This window comes from Chinchilla lanigera, unplaced genomic scaffold, assembly GCF_000276665.1.
Source record: "Chinchilla lanigera isolate Chin_1 unplaced genomic scaffold, ChiLan1.0 scaffold00057, whole genome shotgun sequence".
Lineage (NCBI taxonomy): Eukaryota > Metazoa > Chordata > Mammalia > Rodentia > Chinchillidae > Chinchilla > Chinchilla lanigera.
This window is the reverse complement of record NW_004955458.1, coordinates 3763697-3785528: the sequence shown is the minus strand read 5'-3', so window position 1 is coordinate 3785528 and position 21832 is coordinate 3763697. Positions and strand designations below refer to the sequence as shown.

General features: G+C 51.2%; 1 protein-coding gene across 8 annotated transcripts in view; it reads left to right on the top strand.

Annotated features, from left to right (window-relative positions):
• The window catches only part of Smarcc2 (SWI/SNF related, matrix associated, actin dependent regulator of chromatin, subfamily c, member 2), a gene marked incomplete at its 5' end in the record, with an annotated part of 22337 nt that extends 1631 nt beyond the window's left edge, over positions 1-20706 (top strand). The window contains 27 exon segments of one of the 8 annotated variants that reach the window (XM_013520820.1): positions 133-214; positions 308-400; positions 1409-1478; positions 1712-1781; positions 4096-4171; positions 4582-4713; positions 4793-4908; positions 5326-5450; positions 7497-7556; positions 7706-7743; positions 7977-8107; positions 8607-8678; positions 12036-12149; positions 12692-12845; positions 13496-13588; positions 13822-13938; positions 14030-14092; positions 14439-14697; positions 14930-15091; positions 15387-15451; positions 15642-15777; positions 15861-16027; positions 16999-17133; positions 17952-18333; positions 18814-18897; positions 19168-19233; positions 19786-20706. In XM_013520820.1, coding sequence (XP_013376274.1) covers positions 133-214; positions 308-400; positions 1409-1478; positions 1712-1781; positions 4096-4171; positions 4582-4713; positions 4793-4908; positions 5326-5450; positions 7497-7556; positions 7706-7743; positions 7977-8107; positions 8607-8678; positions 12036-12149; positions 12692-12845; positions 13496-13588; positions 13822-13938; positions 14030-14092; positions 14439-14697; positions 14930-15091; positions 15387-15451; positions 15642-15777; positions 15861-16027; positions 16999-17133; positions 17952-18333; positions 18814-18897; positions 19168-19233; positions 19786-19862 — 3139 coding nt within the window. 8 annotated transcript variants of the gene reach the window in all.
• Positions 20707-21832: the final 1126 nt, after the last annotated feature.

Sequence of the window (21832 nt, the reverse complement as noted above, 5' to 3'; positions counted from 1 at the left end):
ATATATGCTATGTGTGGTGGTGCACTCCTATAATGGGGGAAAAAAAAACAAAAGAAAAAAAAAAGGTCACAGACATCAACTGTATCTCACTAGATTATTGTCTCTCTTTCTTTCTTATTGTCTCTTTGTAAGGCGGCGATATGATTTCCAGAATCCATCCCGCATGGACCGCAACGTGGAAATGTTCATGACCATTGAGAAGTCCTTGGTACAGGTAATAGATGGGAACCTCCATTTCCCTGCCCTCGGGGAGAATTCAGAACACTTCTACCCATGACCTCATTACCATCTGTTTCCTCTCCCGCAGAATAATTGCCTGTCTCGACCTAACATTTTTCTATGTCCAGATATTGAACCCAAACTGCTAGGGAAATTAAAGGACATTGTCAAGAGGCACCAGGTGAGTGTCAGGTCAGGAGATATTTCAGAACTCCATGACGTTCCCCAAAGTTTTCCATACCAGAAAGTGGCCCTGAAGTACTGTGTTTTTTTAGGTTTTTTGGGGGGTTGGTTTTTGTTTGGTTTGGTTTGGTTTTGGTTTTGGTTTTGGTTTTTGAGACAGTCGCACCAGGTAGTTTAGGCTGGCCTTGAACTCACTATGTAGCCCAAGCTGTCCTCGAACTTAGGTGAGGTAATCTTCCTGCCTCAGCCTCCTGAGTGTCGGGACTGTAGGTGTGCGTCACCATGTCTGGTTTGAAGTAGCATGTTTTCTACTGCATAGATGGCTTTCTTTTACTTGGCAAAGTCAAAACTTAAAACCTTGAACTGGGCCCAGTGTTGCAAATCCATAGTCCCAGCAGCTTGGGAAGCTGAGACAGGAGGATCACAACTTTGAAGCCAGCATAGACAACTTAGCAAGACTCTATCTCAAAATTAAAAAGAGCTAGAGATGTAGTTCATTGGGAGGCCCTGGGTTCAGTCTCCAGTAATGGAAAAAAGAAAAAATAAGCCTTGAGCTTTTCTTTTCTTCGCCACTTCTCCCATTTCCCAGGGCCGGCAGGGACTGGATTATTGTTCCCAGAGACTACACTGGGCTGGGGAAAAAGCACCCACTTCCACTGAGCTAGAAGTCACCTGACTTCAGATAAATGAAACTCTTGCTCTTTGGAACTTTATAAGCAGCAAATGAAATTGATAGACACATACTGCCAGTTTTAAGTTTCCCATGTGTAGATACTCTGTCCCGTGGGTTATCTGTAGCGATGTTTAATTCTTTTTCCTCCATTATTAGCACAATTCCAGGTTTTTTCTCAGCCACTCAGCTGATGTGCTGAGAGGATGTAGACTGACTTCCAAGCAGAAGGTCATGAGGCAGGCAGATGTGTAGTTTCGTCTTCTTGTGATTTATTTATGCTCAAGAGTAATTCAGAGGAGGCTGCGTTTACCTGGTTCTCCTTGTGCCCTCCAGGGAACAGTCACTGAAGATAAGAGCAATGCTTCCCATGTTGTGTATCCTGTCCCAGGAAACCTAGAAGAAGGTGAGAGCGTTTTCTGGCCACGCACGGGTGGCTCGGACTAGGAGGTGGAGGACTGCTGTCGTCGCTGGGCAGCGCCTGGGTTCCTCTCTCCTTTCCACCCTGAACTCTCTTGTCTTGAGTTCTTATTCCAACTTCTCTGCTGCAAAAGCAGAGAGCCTGCTTAGGAGTTTTGTCAGCTATTCTTTTTGTGATCCCTCTTAGCTTATCTCTCTCTTCTCTGTCTCTATCCCCAGAGGAGTGGGTCCGACCAGTCATGAAGAGAGATAAGCAGGTTCTTCTGCACTGGGGCTACTATCCTGACAGGTAAGGTTGAGTTCTCCACCGAGAGAACTTGGTCCTGATCAGCCTGGAGGGCTGCATACCTTTGGCAGCCCCTTTAAACTGGATAAAAAGGGAATGATGATTGATGAAGCAGGTGAATTTGTGGCTGGACCTCAAAATAAACATGAACGACCTGGAGAACCAAATATGCAAGGGATCCCCAAAACACGTTGGTGTATGTCTCCGCTGCTGCGAGGCAGACAGCAGAGCCCTGTTGTAAACAATCATAGTGAAGGAAAAAGACCCCCTGCACCTGTACCTCAAGCGCAGCCAGGTCTTATGAAGCCCCTTCCACTTCATAAAGTTGCAGAAACCACTAACAATCATCAGCGGATGATGTGGTTGAAAATCCTGTTGCAGACCAACTTTTGTCAGACGTTACGCCAAATGCTGTGGACAATGAATTTTCAACATCTCCAGCCAGTTTACTGGAGCAACCAACCAGTCATACAGAGGCTTTTGCTCAGGACCGTTTAGAAACTAACGAGCTCACTGTTGGCGGGTTTTTAGAAAATCATGGCCAAGACATGAAGAACAATGCGCAAGAGCCAAAGTTGGAAGCGCTGGAACATCTAGCAGAGCAAGCAAGCATTTGTTCTCCTATCTGTCGGCAATCTTTTTCTCTCTTTTGGAGATTTAAAACTTACTGGATGAGGCTTAGGCTAAAAGAACTGGGGCTTTGTGTTAAATTACTAGCCCCACCCCCCCAAAATTATTATCCCAATTTTGTTTTTTTTTTTTTTTTTTTTTTTTTTGGTTTTTCTCCGGTACCGGGAACCGAACTCACGACCTTGCGCTTGCCAGGCAGGCGCTTTTGCCGCTGAGCTAAATCCCCAGCCCCTATTATCCCAATTTTGTTTTTGTGTTCTGGGGATTGAACCCAGAACTTCACTTACATTTTTTTTTTTTTTTTGAACTTCACTTACATTAAGCACATACTCTGCCACGGACCTACACCTTCAAGTTTCCCAATATAATTTTTTGATAAATAAATATGAAAACAATCTGACAGTAGGAAAATTTCAGCAAATTTATGTAGTTAGCCAGTGAGCTATTGTGTATCACGCCCAGTGAGCTTCAGCTGGGCATGGGGGCTCATGTCTGTCATCCCAGCACTTGGGAGGCTGAGGCAGGAAGATCACCACGATTTCAAGGCCAGCCTGGGCTATATAGAAAGATCCTGTCTTCACAAAGAAAAGAAAAGAGAAAAAAGGCTAGGGCTGTAGCTTATTACAGAGGCCCTGAGTTCAGGGATGATACCCCTTCCCTGCCAAAAAATTTGCTTGTAAAATAATACCTAGGGCCTGGGTCTGGGAGTGTAGCCAAGTGAGTCCTGGGTTTGATGTCCAGTACCACCTAACAACAACGTCAGAATAGTATGTATTATGATTACAGTTTTATAAAACCAAAGTTGTACAGAAAAAGTCAGCAGGAATGCTTTGTGTGGTAGTACACTGCTGTAATCTCAGCGCTTTTGGTGACTGAGGCAGGAGCATCACAAGTTGGAGCTCAGCCTCAGCAACTCAGCAGGACCTTTTCTCCAGGAAAAGCAGGGAAGGTCTGGAGATCAGCTCAGCATAAAGGCCCTGGGTTCAGTCCCCACTACTGCAAAAAAAAGAAGTTTCCAAGGAAAACATACTAAGTCAAGAATAATTATATATGCTATGTGTGGTGGTGCACTCCTATAATCCCAGCACTCGGGAGGCTGAGGCAGGAGGATCATTGCCAGTTTGAGACCAGCCTGGGCTACGAAGTGAGCTGCAGGCCAGCCTGAACTGCATAGTGAGACCCTGTCTCACAAAGACCCAAAAAAAAAAGAAAAAAAATTTATATAAACTGTTTCTTTTCATTCTCTATTTTTTAAGTTTAAATGACCCATAGTAACTGCACGTGTGCACAGAGTACAGTGTCTATATTTATTGACGCATGTGTACAACATGCACAGATCAAATCAGGACCATTCACATATCCATCACCTCAAACACTTATCATTTCTTTGTGTTGAGGAAGGGTTTTTCTTTGGTGCCGGGAATCAAACTCAGGACCTGGCGCTTGCCAGGCAGGCACTTGTGCCTCTGAGCTACATCCCCAGCCCCCTCATTTTTAAAAATGTTTTTAAATGTGGCTTTATTACATTATACTGAAAAGAGTTCCAGTACTAACTGGAAAAACAATCGTACCAATAAATATGCCAGCTGCCAATCTCTTTTGTAAATGGAAGAGGAAAGACCTATACTTTACTTCTCTGTGCTCCGGCCCGTTGGCTCTGCTTCACACCACTCCTTTTCCCCGGCAGCTACGACACGTGGATCCCAGCCAGTGAAGTGGAAGCATCAGTGGAAGATGCTCCAACGCCAGAGAAACCTAGGAAGGTGAGCCTTTTCTGTGCGGCCACGCTAGGAGACGATAGGGCGAGCCCGCTGTGTGGTGAAGCGCTGCCCTTGGGCTTTTCCGCTGACGGTCCTCCTGCAGAGCCACGCTTTCTGTGTTCTCAGCAGTCTGCGTCTGTGTGTGTGTGTGTGTGTGTGTGTGTGTGCTTTTTTTAGTATAGTACTAGGGATCAAACCCAAGAATACAGTACCACTGAGCTACATCTTTTTTTTTTTTTTTTTTTGAGCTACATCTTCAGCCTCCTTTTTTTTTTTTTCATAATTTTTATTTTGAGACAGTCTCGATACATGACCCTAGCAGGACTCAAATTTGCAATCCTTGTGCCTCAGCCTCCCTCAGCACTGGGATGACAGAAGTGTGCCGCCGCACCTAGCTTGCCTTTGTACTTTAGATTCATGCAAAGTGGATCCTGGACACAGACACCTTCAATGAATGGATGAATGAGGAAGACTATGAAGTAAATGAAGATAAAAGCCCTGTCTCGCGCCGAAAGAAGATTTCAGCTAAGACACTGACAGACGAGGTGCAAACCCCACTCCTCCTCCCTGGGGTCTTCTGTGGGGGTCGAGGGCCGACCTTCGTACCAGTCGTCTGTCTTGCAGGTGAACAGCCCAGACTCGGATCGCCGTGACAAGAAGGGGGGGAACTATAAGAAAAGGAAGTGCTCGCCTTCCCCTTCGCCAACCCCGGAAGCTAAGAAGAAAAATGCTAAGAAAGGGTATGGCATCCCCTGTGCGCCCAGCACCCACCGTTCTGTCCGCTTGTGTCAGATGAGAGGAGGCCGCGTCCCTGCCTGTGGGCCTGGGCCGACCTGTGTGTGCTGTGCACCGCAGGCGCCTGAGAGAAGGCTGAGGCCGTGTCGGCTGCGCAGTTGTTCATTCTGGTCCCGGCCCACAGTAAACTAAGAGTTGGACCACAGATGAGAAGCCTGTGGGGCCTGGGAATACAGCTTAGCGGTGTAAGCACCTGCCTGGCAAGCACAAGGTCCTGAGCTCAGTTCCCAGTACCAAAGAAAAGAACAGATGAAAAGCCTGTGCTCCTCTCTGCCCTTGGGGTTCTATCTCGCTTTTCTTCCCTTAAACCCCGGGGCACGTTGTGCAGGGACGACCGGATTCTCTTCCCCTTCCCTTCCCAGCCCCTCCACGCCTTACACCAAGTCAAAGCGTGGCCACAGAGAAGAGGAGCAGGAAGACTTGACGAAGGACATGGACGAGCCCTCTCCAGTCCCTAATGTAGAGGAAGTGACGCTACCCAAGACAGGTACTGGCTGGGCCGGGCCCCTGGGCCCACCCGCTCCCTGTCCTGCCTGTGCTGTGCCCTCCCCCGAGTGAGAGGTTCTCCCCAGCCCAGCCCCAGGTCTAGAATAGCTGTCCCTTCAGCGTAGATGGTTCGTGACCTTATCATCATTACCACAGAAAAATCTCACTTCACATCCAGATAGGAATCACACACATGCTTTGCGCCTAGTGATAATTGTCTCCAAATTGTTCTTCTTTTTTTTTTTCTTTTTTTGTGGTAGGATTGGGAATTGAACCCAGGCCATCCCACTGAGCTACATTCCCAGCCCTTTTTAAGAAATTTTATTTTGAGCCGGGTGTGATGGCACACACCTATAATTCCAGCACTCAGGAGACTGAGGCAGGAGGATCACCCACAAGTACAAGGCCAGCCTGGTGTACATAGTAAGTTTAAGGCCAGCCTGAATGACATAGAAAGATCCTGTCTCAAAACACTGAAAAGCAAATTTTTTTGAGGTAGAGTCTTGGTAAATTGTTGGGCTTGAGTTTGTGATCTTCCTGCATCATCCAGCCAACTGTGGAATTAGAGGCCCCAACCCCCACCTCTGTGCTGCTGTCGAACCCAGAGCCTTGTGCATGCTAGCATATGCTCTGCATGCCCTACCACAGAACTGCATCCTTGGCCTTCCAAACTCTTTGGCCTTTTTGAGACAGGGTCTTGCTATGTACTTCAGGCTGTCCTTAAACTCACTATGTAGCCCAGATTGGTCTCAAACTTTGGGTAATCCTCCTGCCTCAGCCTCCCAAGTGCTGGGATTACAGACATGAGTCCCCACACCTGGCTCCAAATTCTTTTTGATTGTGGTTTGTATCAGTGAAATTTATTCAAGGATAAATTATATGCAGATAGTATTAAACTGCTGCTTTAGGATCGTTATAAAACACATGTCAACTTTACCTGAAAAATGGAAAAATGGGCCTGAGGATGTTGCTTAGTGGTAGAGCACTTGCCTGACATGTATGAAGCCTTGGATTTAATCCTTAGTACCGAGAGAACAGAAAGGAAAAATACAAAGGACAATAAAAGCAAATGCTGGGGATATAGCTCAGCGGCACAGCGCCTGCCTGGCAAGTGCAAGGTCGTGAGTTTGATTCTCGGTACCGGAAAAAAAAAAAAAATGTAAAGATCCATCCTGGGGGCTGGGGATTTAGCTCAGCGGCAAAAGCGCCTGCCTGACAAGCGCAAGGTCGTGAGTTCGGTTCCCGGTACCGGAGAAAAACCAAAAAAATAAAAAAATAAAAAAAATAAAGATCCATCCTGATAGCTTTCTTCTGTATTCCGGTGGATAGTCTTTTGTGTCTTATGGGAGAGGCTCACTGTGGAGGCCCCTGCTCTACAGTACCGTCTGCCATCTCTGCTGTGGACTGACCTCTGTTATTCTGGGAATATATTCCAGGATGGGCTTTGGGGGCGCTGAGTTCTCCCTTCCACTTCCTTGTCAGTCAGTTTCCCTCTCGGTGTTTTCTTGAGCTTTTGTACATAGATTCAATGAATGAAATTGTTCTCCACTTTCAAAAATGTTTAAAATCTGGCTGGAGTGAACCAGGTGCAGTGGTGCACACCTGTAAACCCAGCACTTGGGAGGCTGAGGCAGGAGGTTGCCACAGGGCCACGCTGGGCTACATAGTGAGACCCTGTCTCAGAAGGAAAGAGAGAAAGAGGAGAAAAGGAGGAAGGGAGGGAGAACAGACTTATGAGTATACATAGATAAGTAAGTTAATCTTTGATTGAAGAAGAAGGTAAAATAGCAAGGGGATTTTAAGCTCTGGACAGCGATGGCAAACCTTTTAGAGCTTTCAGTAATATGAGTGGCCCACTGTGGCATGTGTGCTGTAGGTTCGCCACCACTGCCCTAGAACAGTTGTGACTAGAGGAAGTTACTATACTTTGTGATCAGATGGAGAAAATTTTTAGAGAAAGTGAGATCTCTTAGACTTTTAACAGGAGACAGGTCGGGGCTTGATTTTGGCATAATGTGGCTGATAAAATGGCTCTTTCCCCTGACAGTCAACACTAAGAAGGACTCAGAGTCGGCCCCAGTCAAAGGAGGCACCATGACCGACCTGGGTAAGACGGGAGCCCGGGGCAGGGCAGGCAGTGCCCGAGGCTTGGGGAGGGCTCAGCTGCCGCCTCGTCCTCCGCTGGTGGGGTTGCAGTGCGACTCTCCGGCTGCTTGGGAGGCTCCAGCCGTACATCTTGCTTTCTGTCTCTTTCAGATGAACAGGAAGATGAGAGCATGGAGACCACGGGCAAGGTGGAGCCAGTTTAGAGAGGCCCTACCTCTCTATGTGATTCTGATTTGTGATTATTAAGTTCCTTCTCCTCAGACCTCCCCCATAGACCAGTCTCGCGGCTGTTCAGAACTCTGAGCCCGCCAGTCTTGGGGCCGTGGTGTTCTTCCCCGGCCCCCGTTCCCAGGCTGCGGGCGAAGCAGAGGGTTGCTGGGGAGATGGGGACACTATTGTCCAGCAGCCTCCGTCCTTGCAGGACGAGGACGAGAGCAGTACGGGGAACAAGGGGGAGCAGACCAAGAATCCGGACCTACACGAGGACAATGTGACGGAGCAGACCCACCACATCATCATTCCCAGCTACGCTGCCTGGTTTGACTACAACAGGTACCGCTGTAACTTCCCACTGAGTCCTCATTTCCCTGCTTCTGGGGAGGTCAGCGGGCTGTTTCTTCCTCTGTCTCCTGCAAATAAGTTATTTCTTCCTCAGTGAAATACGCCAGGATCCACTTGACTTGAACAGGAACCCCCGAGCTCTTTTTGAGTCCTCCAACTGTGGTGGGAAGTTCTGTCCAAATTTCTGATTCCTACAGCTGTGAGCTGTTTGCTCACCCCAGCTTCTGGGCTTTCCTCCCTTTGGAGGAGAAATAAACGAGGATTCAAAAAATAAAAGTGGATGAGAGCCTCAGTACCACAAAAAAAAGAAAGATGGAAAAGAGTTTTAAGATTTGACCATTCCTGTGTAGAGTGATTTGGTTGGGATCCCATCTCGGTCCATCAGGAGCTTAGAGGCCCAGAGGTGAAGATAAAGACCTATCAAAGATAGGTCCCCCTACACCTCCTCCCTCGCCGCCACCTTCTGGATCTGTTCTGTCTTCTTTTGCAGTGTTCATGCTATTGAGCGGAGGGCTCTACCTGAGTTCTTCAATGGCAAGAACAAGTCCAAGACTCCAGAGATGTAAGGAAATTTCAGTTCATGGTTTTGTTTCTTCTGCTGTCCTAATTGATGCTTCCTGACGCAGCAATATTCAGTTCAGCCGACATTTCTTGCGTTCCATCTATCCATGTGTTGCGCTAGGCCAGTGATGGTGAACCTTTTAGAGCTTTCAGTGATACAGTCGCCCTGCTGCAGCACGAGTGCCGTAGGCTCCCCCGACTGTGCTAGGCTCTCAAAGACATGATACTTGGCTGTTAGGCAGCTGCAGGCCAGCGCTTAGATTGGTGTTCTGCTTGTCTTTTTTTTTGTGGGTACCGGGAATCAAACTCAGGGCCTCACATTTGCCAGGCAGGCACTGCACCGCTGTACTATACCCTCGGCCCCCTGGTGTTCTGTATAAAACAAGTATCTGCTCCAGTGTTTCAGATGCTTTTAACAGAGTTCAGAGCCTTTTAGTCCGTAATTACTGAAATCATCTAAAATGCAGATAACTGGCTTTGTGGCACATGTCTGTAGTCTCAGCACTCTGGGAGGCTGAGGCAGGAATTCAAGTCCACCCTACGCACCTTAGCAAGACCCTGTTTTAAAATAAAGAAAAAAAGAGCTGGAGGTGTCGATCAGTGCAAAGGCCCTGGATTCAGAGCCTACCACTGTGGTGGGTGAGTAGATTGACAGAGAGAAGGTAAAATCTGACCACAAACAATAGCTTTTTTTTTTCAAGTAGTGGCAAAATTGATTTGACAGAGTAAAAGTGAAGAGTGAGGGAGAAACTGGCCCTGCAAAGGGAGCTTGGACCAAGGAAAAAAGGAAGAAGCAGGCCAGGAATATAGCTCACCGGCACAGCACCTGCTGTGAGTTCGATTCTTGCTGCCAAAAAAAAGGAAAGGAAAAAGCAAGATAAAAGGACACCCCAGACACACACGCACCTGCCTGGCAAGCACAAGGTCCTGAGTTCAATTCCCGGCACCAAAAAAAAGGATACCCTAGAGAAAGCAGGGCAGGGGGCTATTGTGAGAAAAGATTCAATAATGCAAAGAATAGCTCTGACTAAAGTATAAATGACTAAAAAATAAATAAATAAAATAAAATAAAGTATAAATGACTATGCCAGACTGGTCCCTAAGAGGTCTGATAGAAAAGCAGAAGCAGCCAGGCGTGGTGGCGCTTGTCTGTAACCCCAGTACTCAGCAGGTCGAGGCAGGAGGATCGAGGCAAATTCCAGGCCAACCTGGGCTACACAGTGAGTCCAAGGCCAACCTAGACTGCATAGTGAGACCCTGTCTCAAAAAAATAAAAAAGAAAGAAAAGCAGAAGGAACTAAGTGAGGGAAAACTCTGAATGAAGGCATGGAGGCTCCTTTCTGAGAAAGTACATAAAGAGTAGGCCTGGGACTCAGAAGTCTTCATCTCCTCTAAGATTTTACTCCACTCAGATCTGTGTGGCTTTCGGTGAGACTTGACAATTTTCTGTGCTTATGGGTAGGTTAGGATAAGTACCTGGTGAAGTAGATGAAACTGAGACCCGAACAAGCTTTCTTTGCAGCTGTCCCCCACATTCTCCTCTTTGGGATATCTTCTGCTCTTACCACATTTCCTTCCCCATCTTGTATAATTCTGTTTCCCTTCTTCCTGGGGAAAGCAGTTTGTGTGAAAGGAGAGAAGAGTAGTGACCAGGTGCCAGACTGCTGGCTGCAATAGGAACTGAATTCTTGGTATAAAATAGTAAATGATGGGAGCTGGTCATCGTGGCACACGCCTGTAATCCCAGCACTAGGGAGGCTGAGGCAGGAGGATTGAGGCAAGTTCAAGGCCAACCTGGGCTACATAGTAAGTTTAAGGATGGAAAGCCTGAACTACAGAGCGAGACCCTGTCTGAAAAAATAGTAAATGATTGCCATGCTTGGTGGCGCACACATGTAATCCCAGCATTTGTGAGGCTGAGGCAGGAGGATCACCCAAAGTTGAGATCAACCTGGGCCACACAGTGAGTTTGAGGCCAGCCTGACTCTATCGCAAAAATCCAAAAAAGAAAGAAAGAAAGAGAAAAAAAAGGGCAGATGATGGTAATTGCTGCATCTGTTGAAAATTTACTATCAGACACCATTCTAAAAGAATGGTCCAATGCATTGACTGATGTAATCTTTCTTTCCCCCTGATACTGATACCTGGGGGCCACTCTACCACTCGATACCTCCCCAGCCTTTTTATTGTTTATTTTGAGGTAGGGTAGCCTGGGTTGGCCTCAAACTTTCAGTCCTCCTGCCTCAGCCTCAGCCTCCTGAGTAGCTGTCATGACAGGCATGTTCCACCATGTCTAGCTACTAATTGAATCTTCACTGCAGACTCAAGAGATTGGTGCAGAGTAGGAAACGGTATAGGTGTTTTAAATCACTTGGATGAGGTCACAGTTAGAGTAGTCAAATCAGGACTTGCATCCTTTAGTCGGGCTCATATTCCCAAACTTTATAACAGCTACTCTTTTTGCGCTACAATGTCAGACACTGTACTAATACTCTGCAGACCTCTCTAGTCTACAACATATGTTGCATTTTACGGATGAGTAGTTCAAAATGTAAACGTGGAAGTAACTTGCCAAGGTTACCTTGGTAGAAGTGGGACTTGAACTTAGATCTTTCTGATTTGAAAATACAGATTTCGGGGCTGGGGATTTAGCTCAGCGGCAGAGCGCCTGTCTGGCAAGCACAAGGTCGTGAGTTCAGTTCCCCGTACCGGAGAAAAAAAAAGAAAATACAGATTTCTCCGGTGCCACGCTGTCTGGCTGGATGCATGGGTGGGCACTTCGGTTTAACATCTGAGTTGTAAGCAAGGGTACTTTTTCTTACTTTTAGACTCCTGTGCAGAAGGTGGGTAACAACAAGGATTGCTGGAACGCACCTACAGTACCAGCTCTCTGAGAGGCTGAGGCAAGAGGGTTGAAAGTTGCAGCCCAGCCTGGGCAACTTAGTGGGGTAGTGAGACCTTGTAGCACAAGACAGAAAGGGGGCTGGGGATGCGGCTCATTGTGAAGGCCCTGGATTCAAGCTCTCATATTGGAAAAAAAAAGTTGGGTGAAATATCCCCGAATATAATAAGGGGAAAGATCATTTAATTAAAAATACCCATCAAAAAAAGTAGAAGAGCACTAGGGATATAGCTCAGCGGCACAGCGCCTACCTGGCAAGCGCGAGGTCATGTGTTGAATTCCGAGCACCAGAAAAAAAAGAAAAATAGAAGAAGTGCTTGAAACCCTTGCATTGACCACATTTCAGGCCCTCAGATTTTGTTCAATCTTTTTTTTCAGTCATTTTTCCCATCTGTTGTCCATCAACATTTATCTTTCTTCCTCTTCTCGTTCATCTTTCTGTCTCTTCTAATTAAGCTACCTGGCTTATCGAAACTTCATGATTGACACATACCGGCTGAACCCCCAGGAGTATCTCACCTCCACTGCCTGCCGCCGTAACCTGGCCGGCGATGTCTGCGCCATCATGAGGTGGGTCTCGCTGGTGAGAGGAGGAAGGAAGTAGGCTTCTGCCGGGGCTGTCTTGGCGGAGCTAGAGATGCTTGTAGGGAACAGAGGGAAATGGACAGGAGAACACCTTCTGGGGAAAGGCCAAGGACAGATGGGGGGAATGAGGGGTTTTAGGGATTGGAATGTGAAGTAAAGGAGAAAGAAGAAGTGTGCCAGGCGTGGTGGTGCACGCCTTGGGAGGCTGAGGCAGGAGGATCGTTGCGAGTTCGAGACCAGCCTGGGCTACAAAGTGAGCTCAAGGCCAGCCTGAACTGCTAGCAAGACCCCGTCTCAAAAAAGAAGTGTGTCTGTAGCCGGTAGTATTCCATGCGCTGGCTCTCCGGGAAGGAGTGTTGGGTAGACCGGCAGCTGTGGAGAGGCCCAGGCTGGAGTGTGTACCTGGTGGAGGGTGGCAGGGGGGAGTAGAATGAACGGAAGAGGGTGCACTGCCAGGAGCTTTATGCCCTCCTCCTCGTGCACCCTTCTGGCTCCCCCGTGTGACCCCAGCTCTGCCTTCTCCCCAGAGTTCATGCCTTCCTGGAACAGTGGGGTCTTATTAACTACCAAGTGGACGCCGAGAGCCGGCCGACCCCGATGGGGCCCCCACCCACCTCTCATTTCCACGTGCTGGCCGACACGCCGTCGGGGCTGGTGCCCCTGCAGCCCAAGACCCCACAGGTAGGGTGAGGGGCGCTGGGGGCAGGGTGGTGGGCGAGATTGGGCTTCTTTGGACTTTTCTTTTCTGGTTTTCTAGGCTTGTAGTCCCAGCAGTATGTTGAGGCTTCTTCCTTTTCCATGGCATGTGCAGGTCCAGAGAAATAATCCCTCTGTGTTTAGCCTCCTCTCGGCCTCGGTCTCTGAGGCTGGGAGAGCTCCCTGAGGGAGAAGAAAGGCTAATGCAGGGGGTGGGACAGATAGAGAAAAATGGCTTGCAATGAACCTGCGTGAACTTTTTCAGCTTTGTCATGTTGCCCGTATTTTTTCATTTTTGCGTCATGATTTTTATCACCTCCATTTTTTTCATTTCCATTTCATCCATTGTAAGATCTAAGAGGAGAAAGGTTATGTGGCTTGCCCAGGGCCATGGAGGACCAAATCTAGGACTAGAATTTAATCGTCCAGCTCCTAAGAGAACCTGTAAAGATGTATGTGAATACAAACACATATCATGCCAGCTACATGTGTAACTGACCATGGAGGGCGCATGGAACGGTGGCATGAGTGCCCCCAGAGCTCGTGGGCTGCCCAGCATTTGCTCTCAAGGCCTCTAGGGCCTTGGCCTGGCCATGTCCTGCCCAGCCTCCATGACGCCAAGCTCTGTCCCCCAGGGCCGCCAGGTTGATGCTGATACCAAGGCTGGGCGGAAGGGCAAAGAGCTGGATGACCTGGTGCCAGAGACGGCTAAGGGCAAGCCAGAGCTGGTAGGTGGGGCGCAGACCCCGCTGGGCTTCTTACTCGCCCCTTTACTGGGGGACCCCTGCCCGGGAAGAGGAGACATGAGAGCAGAGGAGCCGCAGCAGTGAGGGAGGAAGTCGCGCCCAGCGGCGTCCCTGGCCTTGGGAAGGAAGCTCCTTCTGTCTGTTCTTCTCTCTGTCTGCCCCCGGCTCCTGCGGCCACCTGTACTCACCCTCTCTTTCCCCTCCACAACTAGCAGACCTCTGCTTCCCAGCAAATGCTCAACTTCCCCGACAAAGGCAAAGAGAAGCCAACAGACATGCAGAACTTCGGGCTCCGGACCGACATGTACACAAAGAAGAATGTCCCCTCCAAGGTAGGAGGTGCGGCCCACCTGGGGTGCAGAACGGCGCCTCCTCAGCGGCCGCAGGCTTCTCTCTCCTGACCGGTCCGTGTTTCCCCTGCAGAGCAAAGCTGCAGCGAGCGCCACTCGAGAGTGGACGGAACAGGAGACCCTGCTGCTCCTGGAGGTAACGGGGGAAAGGGAAAGACAGCTCTGCAAAAACAGAGGTGGCCAGGGTGCCGCCTTCACTCGTGAGCGGAGAGCCCAGCCCGTCACGGGCAGGGTGTGACCTTGCTTAGTCTCTTCCTTTGTTCGTGCCTGCCCCAGGAACAGCTCCAGGCCAGGGCTTTGGACCCCTTCACTAGCCATATGCTTTCTTAGTGCTACTTGGAGATTCCTCTTGGACCTGGCAGAGCACACAGATAGCAGAACACAGAGAGCTTGGAAGCCCGCTGTCCCTAGTAGGCTGGGGGAGCTGACCTTCGAGGAAAGCGGTTACGTAAGCGGAGTTGTGTCTCCACCACTCCCACCAGGCCCTGGAAATGTACAAGGATGATTGGAACAAAGTGTCCGAGCACGTGGGAAGCCGCACGCAGGACGAATGCATCTTGCATTTTCTCCGCCTTCCCATTGAAGACCCGTACCTAGAGGACTCGGAGGCCTCTCTGGGCCCCCTGGCCTACCAGCCCGTCCCCTTCAGCCAGTCGGGCAACCCCGTCATGAGCACTGTTGCCTTCCTGGCTTCGGTCGTCGACCCCCGAGTCGCCTCTGCCGCTGCGAAGTCAGCCCTAGGTAATGGGGGGCCCAGCCTTCTTAGTTTGACTTTGAAGAGCCAGGCACTCAGCCTGTGAAACAGTCTTACACCTGGCTGTCCTCTGGCTTTGTCCCTGCTGGGCTGCACTCAGGGACCTGTCTCGGGTCCGTATGGGTCTTAGAGAAGCAGACGGGCTTGTGAGGGATCTTTCACAGGGCTAGGACCTGCCCGGCTGCGCTGCCCCAGCCACGTCCTCTCTGGGCCTTGCAGAGGAGTTCTCCAAAATGAAGGAAGAGGTGCCGACAGCGCTGGTGGAGGCCCACGTTCGGAAAGTGGAGGAAGCAGCCAAGGTGACAGGCAAGGCAGACCCGGCCTTCGGTCTGGAGAGCAGCGGTATTGCGGGAACCACCTCCGACGAGCCTGAGCGCATTGGTAAGGCCTGGCCGGTTTCCAGATTTCTCCCCTTTGACCAGGAGCCTCAACCACCTGCCTCCCTGTGCTCTCTCTGCCCTACGCAGGCATCGGCATCGGAGCAAAGCATGAATGGGAGAGTGGGTGGGTTTTGTATTTTCCCCAGGGCTTCACCTCAGAGGCTTTGGCTCCTACCGGTCCTCTCCCTGAGGTCTTGGCTGGTAGAAGGGTTGTGGGAAATAGGTTGCACAGACAGACTCTGTTACCAGACACCTCCCCTTTCCTTTCCTTTCCTTTTCTTTCCCCACGGGCCTAGAGGAGAGCGGGACTGACGAGGCACGGGCGGAGGGCCAGGCCGCAGATGAGAAGAAGGAGCCCAAGGTATAGAGGGGTTGACCTCGGCCGGGCGGGGGCGCCAGGTGCTGCTCTGTGGTGCTAGGGAGGCTGGCCCGGGCGTCTCCTGCGGCCGAGCACTCTGCAGAGACTGAAGTCGCTCCCCTGCCTGGGCCCTCCGTGTGAGCGGCTGCCTCCCCAGCTGTTGATGCCTCCTTTCCTTCCACTGGGACTTCAGGAGCCCCGAGAAGGAGGAGGGGTTGTAGAGGAGGAAGCAAAGGAGAAGACCAGCGAGGCTCCCAAGAAGGACGAGGAGAAAGGGAAAGAAGGTGACAGTGAGAAGGAGTCCGAGAAGAGTGACGGGGACCCCATGGGTGAGCCTCCCAGATGCGGGGTGCTGGCTCCAGGAAGGGCCGCGCAGCTGTGTCGGCCTGACCCGACCCTTGTTCTGCTGCAGTTGACCCTGAGAAGGAGAAGGAGCCCAAGGAAGGGCAGGAGGAAATGTTGAAGGAAGTGGTGGAGCCGGAGGGGGAGAGGAAGACAAAGGTGGAGCGGGACATTGGAGAGGGGAACCTCTCCACTGCCGCCGCCGCTGCCCTGGCTGCTGCTGCAGTGAAGGCCAAGGTAAGGCCGGTGCATTTGTTTAAATAATTAATTTGCTTAATTTATTTTTGGTTTTTTGAGACAGGGTCTTGCTACATAATTCAGTTTGGCCTTGAACTCACCATATAGCCCAGGCTGGCCTCGAACTCAATGGTGATCTTCCTGCCTCAGCCTTCCTTTTTATTTTTATCCTGAGAGGGAGTTAGTCATTTCATTTCTTTTCTTTTTTGGGGGTATCGGGAATCGAACTCAGGACTTTGTACTTGCAAGGCAGGTGCTTGTGCCGCTGAGCTATGTCTCCGGCCCTCATTTCTTTTCTAAACTTCTTGAATCTCTTACCTTCTGGGTCTGTTTGCAGCCCTATAATTATTTGACTTTGTATGTGTATGTTTTACTGGGGATTGAGCCCAGAGCCTTCACACTGAGCTACATCTCTGGCCCTTTTTAAATATTTTTGTTTTTGTTTTTTAGACAGGGTCTCACTTTGTAGGGCAGGCTGGCCTTGAACTCACTGTACAGCTCAGGCTGGCCTCGAACTTGCAGCAGTCCTTTTGCCTCAGCCTCCTGAGTGCTGGGATTGCAGGCATGCACCACCATACCCGGCCTCCCTTTTTAAATTTTAAGACAGGGTTTTTGCTCTGTTGATAAATTTCCTAGGCTGACCTAAAATTTTTAATCCTCTTTCCTCGGTCTCCCAAGTAGCTGGTATTATAGGCATGCACCACCACACATCCCTTGCCACTCATTTTTTTTTTCCTGAGACAAGGTCTTACTATGTAGTTCAGGCTGGCCTTGAACTCTCCGTATAACCCAGACTGGCCTCAAACTCAAGGTGATCCTCCTGCCTCAGCCTCCAGATTACGGGTGCACCCCATCGTGCCCAGCTAGCACATTCATTGTTGAACTTGCCGGCCTGTGCCCGTCCTGTCTTCCCTGGAATGTCTGCAGCCAGGTCTTCTTGCTGATGTGCTGTCCCACCTCTTCTTGCCTAGCACTTGGCCGCTGTTGAAGAGCGGAAGATTAAATCTTTGGTGGCCCTGCTGGTGGAGACCCAGATGAAAAAGTTGGAGATCAAACTCCGTCACTTTGAGGAGCTGGAGACGATCATGGACCGGGAGCGAGAAGCAGTGAGTAGCCTCCCCTGGGGGTCGGCAGCAGCCTGGAACCCCACCACAGGCCAGCGTTGTCCTCGTTAGGATTGGGGTAATTCGGGGAGGTGGCATAAGGCAGAAAGCCTGAGCTGAGGCTGACGGGGAGGAGGCCCCTAGGCAGGGGAGATCAGCCCTGGGCAGTCAAGGACATGAAAGCTGAAGGCTGAGGTCCCACAGAATGTCAGCTGCACAGAACAGGGAGGTTAGTTAGACTTCACAGTTGCTGCATTCCACTTCTGCTTCGCTAGTAGTAAACTCTCAGTAAATATTTGATAGATCTGTAATCCCAGTGCTCAGGAGGCTGAGGCAGGAGGGTCACTGTGAGTTCCAGGCTGGCCTGGGCTACATAGCAAGACCCTGGCTCAAAAAAAAAAAACAAAAAACAACCCGTTAAGTGAATGTTTTGAAGGGATGTTAAGGGTCAGACTTCAGATCAGTGGATAATCTTAGATGGCTTCCTGAGAACGGTTAAGTTTCTAGCTAGTTTTGAAGGAAGAAAAGGAGTTGAACTGACAAGAACGGGAAGCATTTTCCAAATTAATGGTAAATTCAAAGCTTTGGGGCTGCAGTGAGCCAGGGCTTCCGTCGCATCACCTCTGCTGCAGTGGAAGGCAGTGCAGGCGGAAGGTCGCGGCGCTAAAGGCAGGTGGGTGGGAAGGACGGGGACGACAAAGGGTTTAGATTTCGGGACCAGCACGAGCAACAGGGTCTTTCAGGGAAGACAAAGCAGGGGGCGAAGCATTTGCCAAGGGAGCTTCCGAAAATTCAGTAACAGTGCTCGTTGGCACTGGCAGCTGGAGTATCAGAGGCAGCAGCTCCTGGCCGACCGGCAAGCCTTCCACATGGAGCAGCTGAAGTATGCGGAGATGCGGGCCCGGCAGCAGCACTTCCAGCAGATGCACCAGCAGCAGCAGCAGCCACCGCCAGCCCTGCCCCCGGGCTCGCAGCCCATACCCCCCCCAGGGGCTGCTGGGCCCCCCACAGTCCATGGCCTGGCTGTGGCCCCAGCCTCTGTGGCCCCTGCCCCTGCCGGCAGTGGCGTCCCTCCTGGAAGCTTGGGCCCTTCAGAACAGATGGGGCAGGCAGGGCCAGCGCCGGGGCCACAGCAGCCACAGCCAGCTGGAGCCCTCCAGCCTGGGGCAGTCCCTCCGGGGATACCCGCCCCTGGACCCCATGGTAAGTGGTGAGTTCCAGAGCTCTTGCTGACTACGGGAATCCAGGCGAATGACCCAGTTCCCTTTGGAGGGGTGACATGATGGGCCCGGAGGCACGGACTGGTCAGTTTCTACAGACAGACCCAGCTCTGTTATGTCCCTGAGTCAGTAGGAATTTCTGTCCAAACCCAGGCCTTTGGGATTTACATTTACTCTAGTGTCGGAAAAAGGGAAGGTGGCATCAAGAAGGGTCCAGCTTATCCTTGCCGTGAAAATAAGTTGCGGCTGGGCGTGGTGGCACATGCCTATAGTCCCAGCATTTGGGAGGCTGTGTGAGCGAGTCTGGTCGGGAGTTGTGGGCTACACAGTGAGCGCAAGGCCAGCCTGAACTGCACAGCGAGACCCTGCCTCAAAAAAGGAAAAAAAAAAAAGAGAAAAATAAGTAAGTTGTGAAGCGAGGTTTTACTCCTCTAAGCTCTTCTATCCTTATGTCCGTTCTCAGGCCCCTCACCGTTCCCCAGCCAACAAACTCCTCCCTCAGTGATGCCAGGGGCAGTGCCAGGCAGCGGGCACCCAGGCGTGGCGGGTAATGCTCCTTTGGGTTTGCCCTTTGGCATGCCGCCTCCTCCCCCTGCTCCATCCATCATCCCATTCGGTAGTCTAGCCGACTCCATCAGTATTAACCTCCCGCCTCCTAACCTGCATGGGCATCACCACCATCTCCCATTCGCCCCGGGCACTCTCCCCCCACCTAACCTGCCTGTGTCCATGGCGAACCCTCTACACCCTAACCTGCCGGCGACCACCACCATGCCATCTTCCTTGCCTCTCGGGCCGGGGCTCGGATCGGCCGCAGCCCAGAGCCCTGCCATTGTGGCAGCTGTTCAGGGCAACCTCCTGCCCAGTGCCAGCCCACTGCCAGGTGAGAAGGGGCCAGGCGGGGAGAAGGGAAAGGGAGACGGGTCTGCAGGGAGGCAGGGCGGGCAGGTGGGGAATTGGTCAACCATTAGCATTTCCACAATCCCTTGGAACACTGGTGAACTTAGAATACAGGAGGAAGGGCCTCTGTGGCCCTCCACCATGCCCCATCCTGGCAGCTGCCGCCTCTGAGATGACGCTGGGGCCTTCCACTGGTGGGTCATGGAGGAGTCCCGTGGCACACAGCATCTCAGCTGTAAACTTGAAAAGCAGCTGCCTGTTTGCATGATGATTGGCGTTCCTCTGCTTGTTCCCGTCATATTCGGATGCCCCATTTAGAGCATTTAGAATTCCTTCAGGGGCAGGCGGCTGATTGGGGTTGATCGATTTTCCCCAGTTAGGATGAACGGCATGGGCAAAGCAAGTTGTATGTCGTGGGTACCTCATTCAGCTGCCTACCCACCGCATGCCGTGCCTCGTCCTGTGTCTGGTGTGCAGACCGGGTCTGGACCCCCTCCCGCACGCCCCAGCTGATTCTCGTTCCTGTTCTCCGCAGACCCTGGCGCTCCCCTGCCCCCGGACCCCACGGCTCCGAGCCCAGGCACGGTCACCCCTGTGCCACCTCCACAGTGAAGAGCCAGCCAGACACCTCCTCCCTCACCCCCACGGAGACCTCGGTTCCAGAACAGCCCTCCCCTGCCGCGGGGACCCTCCCCCAGATGGAGAGTTCATCACTACGTAAGGAAAGCTCCTCCTGCCCCTCCACAGCCCCACATGCCGCAGAGGCGTGCACTTTTATATCGGATTGCTCAAGGACTTCTGTTTAAGAGGTGTTTGTCATGTCCGGCAGAAGGGATAGGACGGGACGGCTGCTCTCGAAGGGCTGGGAAAGGTGTTTATACAAGGCTCTACTGAACCACTTCCAAGGGTGCGCTCCCCTCAGAACTACTGCATTTTGTATGGATAAAAAAAACTGCCCTTTAAAAGGAAGTAGAAAGATTCTAAAAGCCACATTGGAGCTCCCTTCTAAAAATTATCCAGCTCTTACACTTGTTTCGCACGGGGAGGGTGAGCTTTAAGAAGGTGGAATAAGGCTGTAGGGAGAGCTCTGGGGATGGGGCGCGGCACCGAACCTGCCCCCGAGGCTCTGGGTAGCGACGAGTCAGTCCCCTCACCCACTCCCCCGCCATTCATTCATGCTAATCTCTCCTGCTGCTCCTGGTTGTCGCTGTTCTAGGCCATCCCAGCTCCACCGAGATCCCTTCCCTCTGAATGTCAGTTCTGTGTTTGTTTTTAAAAGTCATCTGCTTAGTTACGTCAGCGTATGTGTACTTGGGAGGGACGTGTTTGGGGATTCCTGCGGTAGCTAACGGGAAGGTCGGGCAGTAGGGGCTGCCTGGGCCCATCTGTGAGCTCCTGAAAGGCATGGGGCGCTGTAAGATGGGGAGTTTTTAAAACCTAAGAATGTTGAAAAGCACTTAAGCACCTCCTTCTTACGACTCAAGTAGGTGACTCCCCTAACCTCTGCTCTCCCGCCGCGCCTGGCGGAGCCTCGGGATAGTTAGCGGCTCCCCAGATGAGGCTGCAGGCTCGGGAGCAGGGCAGCCTCCCCGCGCACTTCCTCTTTTCCTCAGCCTTGACGTGGAGGCACGTGGGCTGGGGGCTCTGCGCCAGGTCCTGGTCCCTCTTCCAGGCCCTCTGACCCCCGTGTCCCCGCGCTTCTCTTCCTCTGCGTCTCGGCACCTTCTGTTCAAGAGTTTTCTGTAAATTTTCTCTTTCCTTTTTTTTTTTTTTTTTTTTTTTTATAAATTAATTTGCTTTCAGTTCGATCTTGTGGATGCCTCTGTGTTCTCTTCCCTGTGGCTGCCAGACAGGGCCGTCGGGCTGGGGGCAGCATTCCTGGAGTCGCTCACAGAGCGGTCACTGGGCTGTGCGCCTGCCCCGAGGCCCATCACAGAAGGCCCAGGGCAGCTCAGCTCTCAGCGCTGTGCACTGCTACAGCAGCAGAGGCGCTCACCTGCCCTAAAAATAGCTGGTAAAGACTTGGAAGGACATCTCTACCAGGAAATTCTGTACCTTTGTGCTTTCAGTAGTGGCTTCGGCTGGGGATATAGCTCAGTGGCACAGCACCTGCCCAGCAAGCTCGAGGACCCGAGTTCGATTCCGGTACCAAAAAAAAAAATCTGCTAGAAGTAGTGGCTTCATTCCTTCCCGTATTAGGGAGGAGGCAGGGCCTCACCTCGTTCTGTTGTTGTTGGCTCCCAGCCCTGCCAGTGACAGACAGGCTCGGGCAGTGCTAATATGGCCTGGCGTCAGCTCCACTAAACATTTCCAAGGCTTCCCCACAAAAGGCATTCAGTGTTTGGGAGGGTAAAAGGTTCAGCCAGATATGGGGTGGAACAAAAGGACACCGCCTCCACACACGTCAAGAAGCAGACGGCCAGCCTTGGTCCTACAGGGATTTAGGGCTTTCCTGATCACCAGCGGGGATACCTTTGCATCGTGAATATGTGGGGCCAAGACGGCTGCAATAGGTCCTTCCCCAGCTTTCCCTAAAGCCTGTCCACTGGGCAGGCTTTTTTTCAGCCAGAAATCTCGGTGTC